Here is a 12,459-nt window from a genome sequence, read left to right on the forward strand (position 1 = left end):
TTTGCATCACTGCAAGAACCCTCATTAATGCGGGATGGGTATCTTAAGTAATTACAGTGGTTTTCATTTTTAATGTTACTATTATTGTTATTTTAGGACCAAAAGAATGGACAAAATGGCAGATTACATGTGTTTGGTCCAAAAGGTAAGTGACCTAATAATGATTTAGTATTTGGAAGATTTTTATTATATGCTAGCTTTCCCTGATTTAAAAAAATCCAGTAAGCAAGTTTTTGAGTTGTTTAGCAGTTCAAATTTTAATTGCAACTTTGAAACATTTTACAATATCTGTCACAGTCAAAGAAAGTTTAGAATTGAAAATCAGAATTTGTACTAAGTATATCAGAACTTTAAACAGCTGTTGTTCATTTGTTTTTTAGAAGAAGTGATTATTGAACCAATTCAAACAATGCCACGGTAAGATGATCTCTTTGGTTTTGCAGCTGATCTATTACATGCCTTTTTAAGCAATTAGAGATAGATAATGAAATCATTTGTCACCCAATTAATTTTGAAAGGCTGGAAATGCATGGATTAACACTTTAACCTTTGGTTCAGTTGGCACCATTGTTATTTAGATGGGGTATTTAAAATAGAATTTAAATTTTGATGATATTGTAGAAGTACATATTGTTTAAATTAAGGCCTTTACATTTTGAGTTATTGAATAGTTATTTTCTTTCAGTTTGATGTTTTTACTGCTGTAGAATATACTTACATAAAATTTTCAGAAGCTATGAAAACATTTTCTGTTGTGCATAATCTTTTGGTTTGAAAATAATAATAGAATTCATGTATAAACTAAAATTAGAAATATTGATTAAAATTAATGGAAGATTTATCTAAGGGCCAGATCCTGTATCACTGAAGTCAGCAAGAGCTTTGCCATTAGCCTTAATGAGTGCAAGTTCAGGCCCTGAATGATCTCAATTGCTTTGAAAATATCAACCACTATATTTAAGATTCTTATGAGGTTAAGTGAAAACTGTGAAAATTTTTCCAAAATAAGTTACCATGGCCATTAGACTGCTCCCATAAAAGTCCATAGAAACATCCCATCAACTTCAATGGAACAGGATCATGCATCGTGACAAGATCCCTTCATCCATGTAAGCAGTCAAAAGGCAGGTGTCGCAGTACAGTAAATGATCTAAGGTCACATTTTTTTAGAAGTGGTTTGTAAATTTGGAGTGTATGTTTTGTACACATGAAAAGGTATGCATGAAAAAATGTGAATATTCTTGTTAAAGGCTGTCTGAAAATTTGGCCCCTGGTGATTATCCAAGATTGCTCCAAAATATCATTCCTTGCTTTATCTGTCATGTCAGTAAAACTCAACTTGGGGTGCCAGTTTTTTATCTCATTTACACAAATGTAAACTTGGAGTAACTCCAAAGACTAAATGGGTCACATTGTTAAAAGGGAACTCTTGTTCCTGGATATATGCATTTTCACAAATATTTTTGTGCATGCAAACTGTATTTGCACGTGTAATCTGGTAGGTAGTAGGCAGCTGGACTTTTGACCTCTCAGTTTTCACACAAATATAATTTACTTGGAAATTGTAAAATAATAAATAATAGAAATAAACCAGTAAATTTTGCATGGGTATGGAAAAGCTTGTAGATGCAATTTTTTAAAGCCACTTTTTAATACTTGGTCTTAAAATTCCTGCCAAGTGGACTGCTCTTGATGTTATGATACTTCTCTTACCATATGACTCTATAAAATTGCTTTAGTTACTAGGTTTTTTTCATTGCTGGAATTGGAATAAATTCCATTTGTGATTTCCCCCCAACAATCATTATGTAAAATATAACTGCAATTCATTACAATGTGTATATTAAATAAATCACTAAATCAATATAAAAAATTTGGAATATTCATCTCTAGTAAAAGAGTAATTATATTATAAGAATGGGTATTGTCTCTTTTTCTAGCACTGAGCTTTATTACAGGCAGTTAATTGAATGGAGGTATTTATTATATGAATATGTAACCCCTAGTTTGTATAAGTATGTTGAGACTGTCTCCATATTTTACTGAAGTTTGAAAACTCTTATTCAGTTAAGGGTACTCTGTAACACCTAACACAGTTGGAAGAATTACCTGTACATTTTCAAAGTCAGTTCACAGCTGCTTGTTTCCTGTGTTAGAAAATGGGTATAAAAGATATGAGAACATCTTCCCTGCAATCTGGATGCGATCTATTTATTTATTCTCATTCAGTTCCATGTAGACTTTATCTGGTGAATCTTCCAAAAAGTTCTTTTGGAAAAGTCATCTTAAATTAATAGAAATACTACATTATAATGGTCTTGAACAATCAGTGTAAACTGGTTAGTACCTGTAGTAATAATCACAGGCATAGAACTTATTTTAATATTTAATTAAAAGGAGAAAATAGGAGTTAACTGCTATATTGCATTTGATTCATTCTCACTCACTAGAAAGGCCTATTCCTAATCAGTTATGTATAGGCCTTCTTACGTTTTGTATGGTATGAATTTGCAAAAGTGATTTTTGGGTGTCCACTTTAAGATACTTTAAAGGAGTCTGATTTTTCAGAAGGTATTAAGCACCTGCCCTTTGAATATCAGACACCTTTTAAAGTGGTTCAAGTTGGGCACTCAAAATCACTTTTGGAAATTTGGTCTAGATTCTTAAGCAAAAGCATTAGTTAAAGACAACGTCAGGCTAATGAACCAAGGTATATAGGAGTTATATCATATATAAGATATGCCAATATATAGTTTGTACAGACAACATGTTGCATTTTCTCCATTTGTATGCATCTACTCTCATTTTCTCAAAACTAAGTAATACTTTATTATTTAAATCCAAGAGCGCCTTATTCAGTTTAATTCTTGTTTTTAGTTGCATACTGTCTATATCAATATTGTTGAGGAATAGATATTAAACTCCATCTGTCCATGGATTTTTTTGTTGTATTCCGTGTCTGAGTAGCTTCATCACCTATGTGAGCTAATGTAATTGGATTTTAAAAGTGTTTGGGATTTTGAAAGGTAATAGGAGGTACTAGACAAACATTCCCTTAGACTTTGTAACTGGAGAAAATACTTTTTTCCAATGAACAATCTGTCATTATTTGTTAAATGGTGTCTACTGGAGTTTCTATTTTCTGAAATAAAAATGAAGATAAATAATGAACTTGGCACTCAGTTAGCTGGCAGCTTCATATGTTCACTGACTTAATCATGCTGATGATGATTTGGTTATTTGTGGAGACTATTGATGTTATTGATCTACTTTCAAGACTTCAAATGACATGCTGTTTTGGGGATTTGAAGATTCAAGATGCAAAAATCAATGTTGAAAATGAATTTCTCTGTGATCCCAACTTTATATTTTTGTGCTTTAATGTAGAAAGCTACATAAACTCTTTTTGGGAAGCATATTCAGTTGCTTAAATCAGTTGTCATTGTCATTCTGAGAGAGTTATTAAAAAGGTACAGTAAATGTTTGTGAGCTGTAAACTAGGGATGTAAATACAGTTTAAAAAGTTAACCGTTTAAACGATTTAAAAATATTTTATTTAAATGGTAAACCAGCTGGGGCTGCTCTGGCCGGGCGGTGCGGCTGGGGCCGCTCTGGCCGGCCGGCCTGGGGGTTAAGAGTGAAGGCAGGTTAACGTTTTAGATCCCTACTGTAAACACACAGGGAAGCTGATGATATATCTGAGAACTGATAATCAATAAATGTGATTTCCACTACTAATTCATTTAATCAGCACATGCCATTAAATAAAGTATATTTTTTTTCATTAACTACAACATTTAATATGTGTAGAAGAACATGGGAATATTCTCAGCATGGATGGGGAACTAATCAGGTAAAATTTGTCTTCTGTGGCTTAGTGAGGCTAGTTGCTAAAGATTGTTCTTTACGGAGATTGATATGCTGTAGGATGGTAGTCTTGTACCACAAAGATGTGAGGATAAAATAATTTACAATTTTAGCCATTTTATTGACTGTCAAAGTTTGAAACAGCTATTCAGCATTTCTTATACATAAACAGAAATACAGTTATCTCTGTTGTATATAATCTATATTAAGAAAGACGTAAATATTCAGGTTAGTGACTTGCCTCCAGTGAGGGCTAAATTCAGCACTGGGTTTTTATATCACAATATACATTTAAATGAAAGGGAAAAAATAGCATCATGTATTGAGGCCATTGTACAGATCACAGCCTTTTTGTTTGTTTTGATTTTTAGTGGGGCAAAGGGCAGATGGTACAAATCTTGGATAGCCACAAGTTCACAAGTATCAATGGAATGAACATAATTGTATTGCAGTTAATGGCAATATTTGATTTGTGTTTCTTTATGTGAAAAACCATTTTAATTTAAACCAAGGCCGCATGGATTTGGACCAGAATCTACAAACAAAGTTTATACCCCAACAAAACAAATCTCATTATGTGCAGCTAAATCAACTTTTGGAAAGTAAGTCTTTTATCTTTGTAGCTCGCTAGGTGCATTTAAGAAAAATGGGCTATTAAAATATTAACGTTGTGCTTTTTAAATAAATAATTTTAACCCTTTGGATTAATGCTTCAGGTACTGGCCAGTCAGGAGCACTCTGACAGAGGAGGATGGATTTATGGTCACTGGGAGGAAATGCTGGGCTGGAAATCTTGCTAAAATGAATATCAAATGGCCCTGTGTCCCCCATCACAAGTTAATGACCACTTCCTTGGGCTGGAAACTAGCAAGATTTGGGGGGATGTACATCAGAAGGACAGAAATTCTAATATGAAGCCTAGGTTGGTTTGGTGTATAGGCAAGACAAAAGCACGCTGATAGCACGAGCATTGGTTAGGCAGCTCAGATGACTGCAGCCAGCGTGGATTGTCAGTGCGTAGAGTGAGCAAGAGTGAGCTGGGCAAATAGTATCCTGAGCTGCCAGAGAATAATCAGAAAACATTAAACAGTGCAGTGTAAACACTAAGCAATGTAAAAACACAGCACTGAACAAGCTACTGACATGGCTACCAAAAAGCCCTACTATACCAAACCTGAATCAACCTTAATTTTTTTGTTGGAGACCCAAACTGAGCTCCAGGTTGTCCTTGGATTAATTATCTTAAAACAAAATGGGTGTAGTAAAGTCCCTGGAAATCCAAGGCAGTGGAAGGAGACTTCTTGGGATGAGAGCTGAAGCTCCTGCTGCTGTGGGGAAGCCATGGCAGAAGAGAAATAGTAACTAAATTTCCTTTGCTCCCTTTTGTTAATTTATAATTTTTATTAGGAGAATTCTTAATCTCACCATCAATTAAGGAATATATCTTATGTCTAGAAATATCCATCATGTCCTTCAAAAAGTGCACAGTCATCCAGCAGGCAAATCACTTTTCCATAAGAAGCAGTTATTAACTATGACAGGGTTATCATAACTGTCTTCTTATTTTGGTGCTGCTGCTGTTACATATCTGAAAAAATTGGCTTAACCTAGAGATGTTATTTTTAGTCTTTTTATGATGCTTATTTTATTTTTTTTACTGTAAATAATATCCAACATGTAGATGGGACGCTTCTGCAAAAACTATAAAAAAGAAAAATTCATCTAGGATTCAAGAGACTAATTTAAGATCACCCCAGTACATACAAGAAACTACAGGTAAGATTTGCACTTTCTTCACTGAGTTACAGATAGGTCTCTTATTCAACCACCCACATCCCCAAAAAATGTGTAACAAATGGGTAAGGACTAGAGATTATAAAGTGATATTAGTTCCTGTGCTGTATGATTGTGGAAAGAATAGGATTTTCTTGTAAGGACTGAATGTGATATCTTAGGCCTTATGCTCCAGCTTTTTTGCTGCCCCAAGCGGTGAAAAAAAAAAAAAAAGATAAAGCCCCAATCAGCGGCACTTCAACAGCAGCTCAGCCGCTTAATTCTTCGGCGGCGGTCCTTCGCTCCGAGAGGGACTGAGGGACCCGCCGCCTAAGACCCGGACCCGCTGCCCCTTTCCATTGGCTGCCCCAAGTAGGGTGACCAGACAGCAAATGTGAAAAATCGGGATGGGGGTGGGGGGTAATAGGAGCCTATATAAGAAAAAGACCCCAAAATCGGGACTGTCCCTATAAAATCAGGACATCTGGTCACCCTAGCCCCAAGCACCTGCCTCCTTCAGTGGAGTTAACTTGTTCCGCCACTTGTGCAGGGAAAGCCCCTGGTGGGCTGGGCTGGTTTGTTTACCTGCCGCGTCCGCAGGTTCGGCCGATTGCGGCTCCCAGTGGCTGCGGTTCGCTGCTCCATGCCAATGGGAGCTGCTGGAAGCAGCGTCCAGTACATCCAGGAGCTCCCATTGGCCTGGAGCAGCGAACCGCGGCCACTGGGAGCCGCGATCGGCCGAACCTACGGACGCGGCAGGTAAACAAACCAACCCGGCTCACCAGGGGCTTTCCCTGCACAAGTGGCGGAACAAGTTTGGGAACCACTGCTCTAGAGAATATCTACAGTGTTCATGGAAGACACTGTTCTCAGTTAGATTGAAAAGGGGCTATAATTTCATGGCTATGACACAACAGAACAGCACATGCCATCATAGAGCATGTATAATATATTATCTGACTTTGGAGGTTCTGAACTTCTAGAACTCTGTTTGCTTCAGTAATATTGTATTGCATACAAGAAGACTTGACCACATGTAAAGTGGTTCTGCAAAGGAAACTCCACATTAGGTTGTGCAGATTTTTCTTTTGTTTAATAAATGTCTTCATAGAATACCATATATTATCCTTTCTCTTTTGGAAATAACATTAATTGCACAATAACACTGCATTTTTTTTTATCCCTTGTTTGTTTTAATTTTATAGAATTTTATACACATGAGCAATTAAAAATTGATTTACACAAACTACATCATGAAACAACAATCAGTGAAGCTAGGACAGATAGTATCAAATCAGAAGTCGTTGGTTGGTTCAAGTGAAATGTATCTCTGAATCCCTGACAATTCTCCATGCAAATATTTTCTATTCAAAGTTGCCTTTTATTATTTCAAAAAATGTTTTTTGCTTAGGAGATTGGTATGGGGAAAGTGTAGTAGTCTGAGGCTTAATTTGTACCTTTTAGACACAGCCCACAATAAGGGATGGATCTCAACCACACTACCCCAAAAGGAGCACTGGTGGCCTTCTGTCTTTGGGGAATGCAGAGGCTGCACCTCTTGCTATTGCTCTTTTTCTTTGGGTGCATCTGTCTTTTCCTCCTGCAGCCAGCTACTCTGTGTTTTGGGTCTGAGGAAAGGGACTGATTTCTGCTTTGCCTTTAGCCCTGGTCTACACTACAAAGTTTTGTTGGTATAATTATATCACTCAGGGATGTGGATTTTACCAACCTAACTCCCAATGTAGATAGTATGTCAACAGGAGGGCTTCTCGCATCAACATAGCAGCTGCCTCTTCGGGAGGTGGAGTACCTGTGCCAATGGAAGAAGGTCTCCCGTTGGCGTAGGCAGCGTGTTCGCTAAGTGCTACAGCTGCGCAGCTGCACCTGCTGCTGCAGCGCTGTAACTGTAGACAAGTCTTGATTTAGGGTGGGCAAGGGGGTTATGCATGTGCGCAATTGCATATGCTGTGCACTCATATCAGGGCCAGGCACAATTTGGCCCAAGGTTTATAAATTGCCTCCAATCCTCTACAGACACTTCAGGCACTAAAAAAACAAAATAAATTAATCAAAATAACATTTAATAAAATACCATATAATGTTAAAGTAATGTTAAGGTTGCATAGTTAGAAATACAAGAAGTCACAATATGCAAAAGTTAAGATTCCAGCAATGTGACTGTATTAATATTGCTGTTGGGACCCATAACTTACACTTTTTCTGGTGGTTTTTTTTTTTTTTAAATGAAAATAATATGGGAAATCTTTAAGGTCAGTAGAGAATATAAAATACTGTTTCTCAGCATGGTTACAGATCTACTCTAGCTCCACTCTAGCAGTAAAAAAGTGTTATAACACAGACACCACTAACTGTGGCAGAGAACTATGTGCCAGCACTATGCTTGTAGGGTATATGGGCCATTAAAAATAGATCCATTGTGCTGTTCACTAAATGCTAAGCTAGCAATTCAGGTTTTCAGAATAATCTAGAATCAACCAAGAAAATAATACTTATTATAATTGTAAGTCTATTTTTTTAAAAATATAAAGTAAACCTTACAAAATAGCAAAGTTATTTTAATGATTCTTTCAGTGGAGTTAACATCCTGTTCACATTGTCCTCTGTAAATTACAAGCTGTTTCACTTTCTGCAAGCCTCATTTCTTGGCTGCAATGGCAGCACAGTAAGCAGCCTTTTATTGTGTGGTTACACAGAATGGGAACATAGGATGCAAAAAATAGATTTAAAAAAACTTCATTTCTAATCTCTATTTCTAATGAAATAATGTCTGCTCAGATGTATGCAGTTAGTTTAAATAGACCTATAAAAGATCTTTTTTGTAGAAAGTTACAGGGCACTAAAGTAGCCTGAAATAAACACGGTAAAGGAGTAAAATTAGAAACCAAGAGTAGAAATCCCTAGTTTTTAATGGGAACTGTTTTATAATATTAACTATAGCTGTTGCTACTAGTGCAATTGCTGTAATATAAAAACTAAACAAAGTGAAATCAGTTACTAGTAAGTGTAACCTATTCCTGCCATTTCTTGTCATCTGCCAACCAGTCATCGGGCGGCACTTTGTCAGAATGTTACCTTCCTTTCAAAGACATACTGTAAAACATGACTCAATTGGTCTGATCAAAAATAAAATATATTAAGTAGAGAGAGAGAGAGAGAAAATCCAGTTTTACTCCAAAGAAACAGCCTGCATAACGTATTTATTCTTAATTTCTAAACAACATACGTAGGTACAATTAAGGACATTACATTTTATGAAGAACACATCCTCTCTGGTGAGCTTCTCTCTTTCTCCTCTGCCGCTTTTGCTGAGCAGGTTGGCAGTGAAACAGTCTTTCCGCTCCAGATAACTGTCATCCATCCTTCCTTCCTCCTCAAGTATCTCCAATCCCCCAAATTTTAGTCAGTGATCCTTTTGATGTTCCAAGGTGTTAGCCTGTTCATCAATCCCAGGCAAGCAAACAAAGATGTTTACAGACATCCCTTTTGAGGGCATATGACACGTTCTTATAGAAAGACCTATATATTTTAAAGACATTCACTATTATAATGGTTGCCCTTGTGTAAACAAGTTTGGGTTTTTGTTTATGCTGCTGTTACACTTATTTTTCCAAATGTTCCTTTGAAGGTATAGTCACACAACACATGACTCAGCCCACATTTGCATCCTCATCAGCTCTCACGTGATTGTTGTTGGAAGAAGCCATTTTGGCATGATAATTTGACTTCTTTCAAATGTGTCTGACAGAAAGTGTTAACCTTGAAAACTGCTCACTGTTTACTTGTTAGAGTTCTTAGTGATAAAGTTCCTTTTTACCAGCATTTCAATTCCGTATCAAATATTAATTGACATAGTATGTAGCACAGTTTTACTGCCCTTTAAGGGAATCTTGGTGATTAATATACAATTGCTCTGCTAGCACTTATACTCCCTTTTATGAGCTAGCATATGATATCATAGTTAAGTCAAGGCTAGTTAATAAAGAACTAAGTTGATGCACACTTGAAACTCTCTCAAACCTGGTGAGAAGGCTACTGAAAGATTCTATGGAGCTGCAGTCAGCAATAGAAACTGGGATAGTTGGTGAGCTAACCCCAGTATAAAGTTTAAGAGATCTTGTTCTGTCTTGGGGCCTGAGCCAAAGTCCTCTGAAGTCAACATATTCCCATTAGCTTCAATTGGCTTTGGATCAGACCCTAACAGCATTCCCAGACAAGCTAGTGCTGCCCTTCAGTGGCTCTATGCATGCTGTTAAGGCATTTTAGTGTCAGTGATCTTAGATTCTATTAAACTGACTTTTAAAGACATTCTAGATTTTTCACACACACACACCCTCGTGGTGTCACTACAGGGCAGAATTGAGGTGCCTTAACTGCATTTCCATAACTTAACATGTTTGGCTTTCTTTTAAATTTAACTTTTAACTCTGAATTTCCTGGATTTACAACAATTGGGTTGGTAATAATTACAACATCCTTTAATGTATCTTACCCTAAATTACTGATATATACTCTTAACCTACTTAATATAATTTTTTCTGGAATGTCTGGTTTTGTTTTTTTAAATTTCATACATTAACTCCAACCAAGAAACTCAAAGATAATGCTATGTGATACTTCATATCTTCAAATCATTAGAATTACCAGCTTTAAATATTTTTTTTAACAATTTTAACTTTTTATAGTCAGATGCACTAGTATGTCCTGATTGCTTTACTCTAGTCTGCAGCAGTAGGATGCAGCCAGAGCATCCTGGCCAGTTAAACTGTGTCTACAGCTGCTTTGTTTCACCAGAATAGCTCAAAGCAAGTGGGGAATTACATCACAGTTTCCTTCTTCTTCCTATCCTCCAAATTCCCCCTCCTCTTCTACTTCTCTATGTTCCTCTGCACATGTGCACACACACCATTTCTCCCTCTCTCTGTTTACATGTGTGCCTACTTGCACACAAACATGGTTCCCTTTTCACTCCTGCCCTCTTGCTGGGTAGATCTTGAAAATAAATATTTAGCATTAAAGTTCACTTTTTGCCGTTGTATTTCATAACTGAATGTTCATTTGTCAGCAGAGGCTTGTGCATAATATCTTGTCCTTCAGAGAAATACCTAAAAAATTGCTCTCTTTCAAAATGGTCAGTGCATCCTCTTATGCTGAGTGAGAGTGAAGCCAACCTGCCTTCAGCTGGTGGCCCTGAGCTGTTAGGAGATGGAGAGTAGGATTACCATATTTTAATATTCTAAAAGGAGGACACTCCATGGGCCCCGCCCCCGCCCCAACTCCGCCCCTTCCCCACCTGGCCCCACCCCAACTCTGCCCCCTCCTCTGAACGCTCCGACCCCCCCTGCTCCTCCCCCTCCCCTGCTTCCCGCGAATCAAATGTTCGCTGGAAGAGTGAGGCAGGCAGGCAGTAGGTAAGCTGGGTCGGGGACGGGCGCGAGGAGGCGCGGCCCAGTCCGGCCCCCCCGGCCGAGCGGCTCCCTCCGGCGGCCGGCCCCGGCCAAGAGGCTCTGGCCCCGGCGTCTCCGGTCCGGCTCGGGCCCTGGGGCGCCGGCCTCGGTTCCGGCCGAGCGGCCCCGGCGGCTCCGGCCCTAGCAACTCCAGCTCGGCTCGGGCCCTGGGGCACCAGCACCGGCCGAGCAGCTCCGGCGCCGGCCAGCGGCCGAGCACCCCCAGCCCCAGTCCCAGCGGCTCCGGCCTGGCTCGGCTCGGGCCCCGGTTCCGGACGAGCGGCTCCGGCCCGGCCCCGGCCCTGAGCGAGCAGCGCCGGCCAGCGGCCAAGCACCTCCAGCCCCGGTCGCAGCGGCTCAGGCCCCGGTTCCGGTAGAGCGGCTCCGGCCCAGCCCCGGCCCTGGCCGAGCGGCGCCGGCCGGCGGCCGAGCATGGCCGGTCCCAGCGGCTCCAGCCCGGACCCAAGCCCCACGACCCCTCCCTATTTTCCCGGACATGTCCGGCTTTTTGGAATTTCCTCCCAGATGGGGATTTGAGGATCAAAAAGCCGGACGTGTCCGGGAAAATCCATATGTATGGTAACCCTAGTGGAGAGGAACACTTAGAGCTTGTGTATGCTGCCTCAGAGTTTGGACTTTTCAAAGAGAACTACATTAATACAAATTATGAACCTTTTAGTTTGCACCCACAGTGTCCACATGGGGGAGTTGCAGTGCAGCACTTTGGGCTGGTCATGCCCCTTTTCTTCCAAACTGCAGGGCAGTGTAAACACAGCCTCAGTCCTGTATAGATACAGTCTCAGCCCCATTTGAGAACAATGGGAGATAGAGGTCTATGTCAAAATGGCCACTTGAGGGCAGCCTATGGCTTCAATCCCATTGAGAATAGTGCAGCCATTTTGAAAGAATGCAAAGTTTGTGGAATAATTGGGGTGTGTGATGGGATCCCTGGGGTACAACCTGGAACTGGGGTACTGCTGTGCCCCCTTAACTCTCCAGTCTGGGCTCTTTCTCACAGTGCTTTGCTAGTGACAAGACACAAACCCCTCCAGGTGCTGTTATCACGCAGTACAACAGCTTGTGGAGCCTGACACCTAGCTAAATTGCGTGACTGCTCCCTAAGCCATTCATGAATCACACAGAGAAAGGCACCAGCAGATCTCCCAAGCCCCCAGCCTTTTACCCAGAACTGGACCATCTAGCCCTGGTCAGAAGCCTGACTAGTGTAAGTTCATTACCCAGTCTGCCCCTCCCTCGATGTGGAGAGGACACACACTAGCTTTTGTAAACTGAGCTGAGATTTCCCAAGCACTTCTACCATAACACACTGTTTTAGGTAAAATATAAAACAGAT

The 12,459-nt window shown here is 39.7% G+C and overlaps 1 protein-coding gene across 1 annotated transcript in view; it reads left to right on the forward strand.

The window, feature by feature from the left end:
- ERICH2 (glutamate rich 2) overlaps nucleotides 1-12,459 on the forward strand; it is a 42,720-nt gene that overhangs the window by 12,174 nt on the left and 18,087 nt on the right. Inside the window, exons 6-9 of the mRNA XM_029910517.1 lie at nucleotides 97-145; nucleotides 381-417; nucleotides 4,380-4,469; nucleotides 5,549-5,643. Of these exons, the coding sequence (XP_029766377.1) occupies nucleotides 97-145; nucleotides 381-417; nucleotides 4,380-4,469; nucleotides 5,549-5,643 (271 nt within the window). The remainder of the gene's footprint in view (nucleotides 1-96; nucleotides 146-380; nucleotides 418-4,379; nucleotides 4,470-5,548; nucleotides 5,644-12,459) is intronic.

Source organism: Terrapene carolina, unplaced genomic scaffold (assembly GCF_002925995.2).
Source record: "Terrapene carolina triunguis isolate 2854851 unplaced genomic scaffold, T_m_triunguis-2.0 Scaffold62, whole genome shotgun sequence".
Taxonomy (NCBI): Eukaryota; Metazoa; Chordata; order Testudines; family Emydidae; genus Terrapene; species Terrapene triunguis.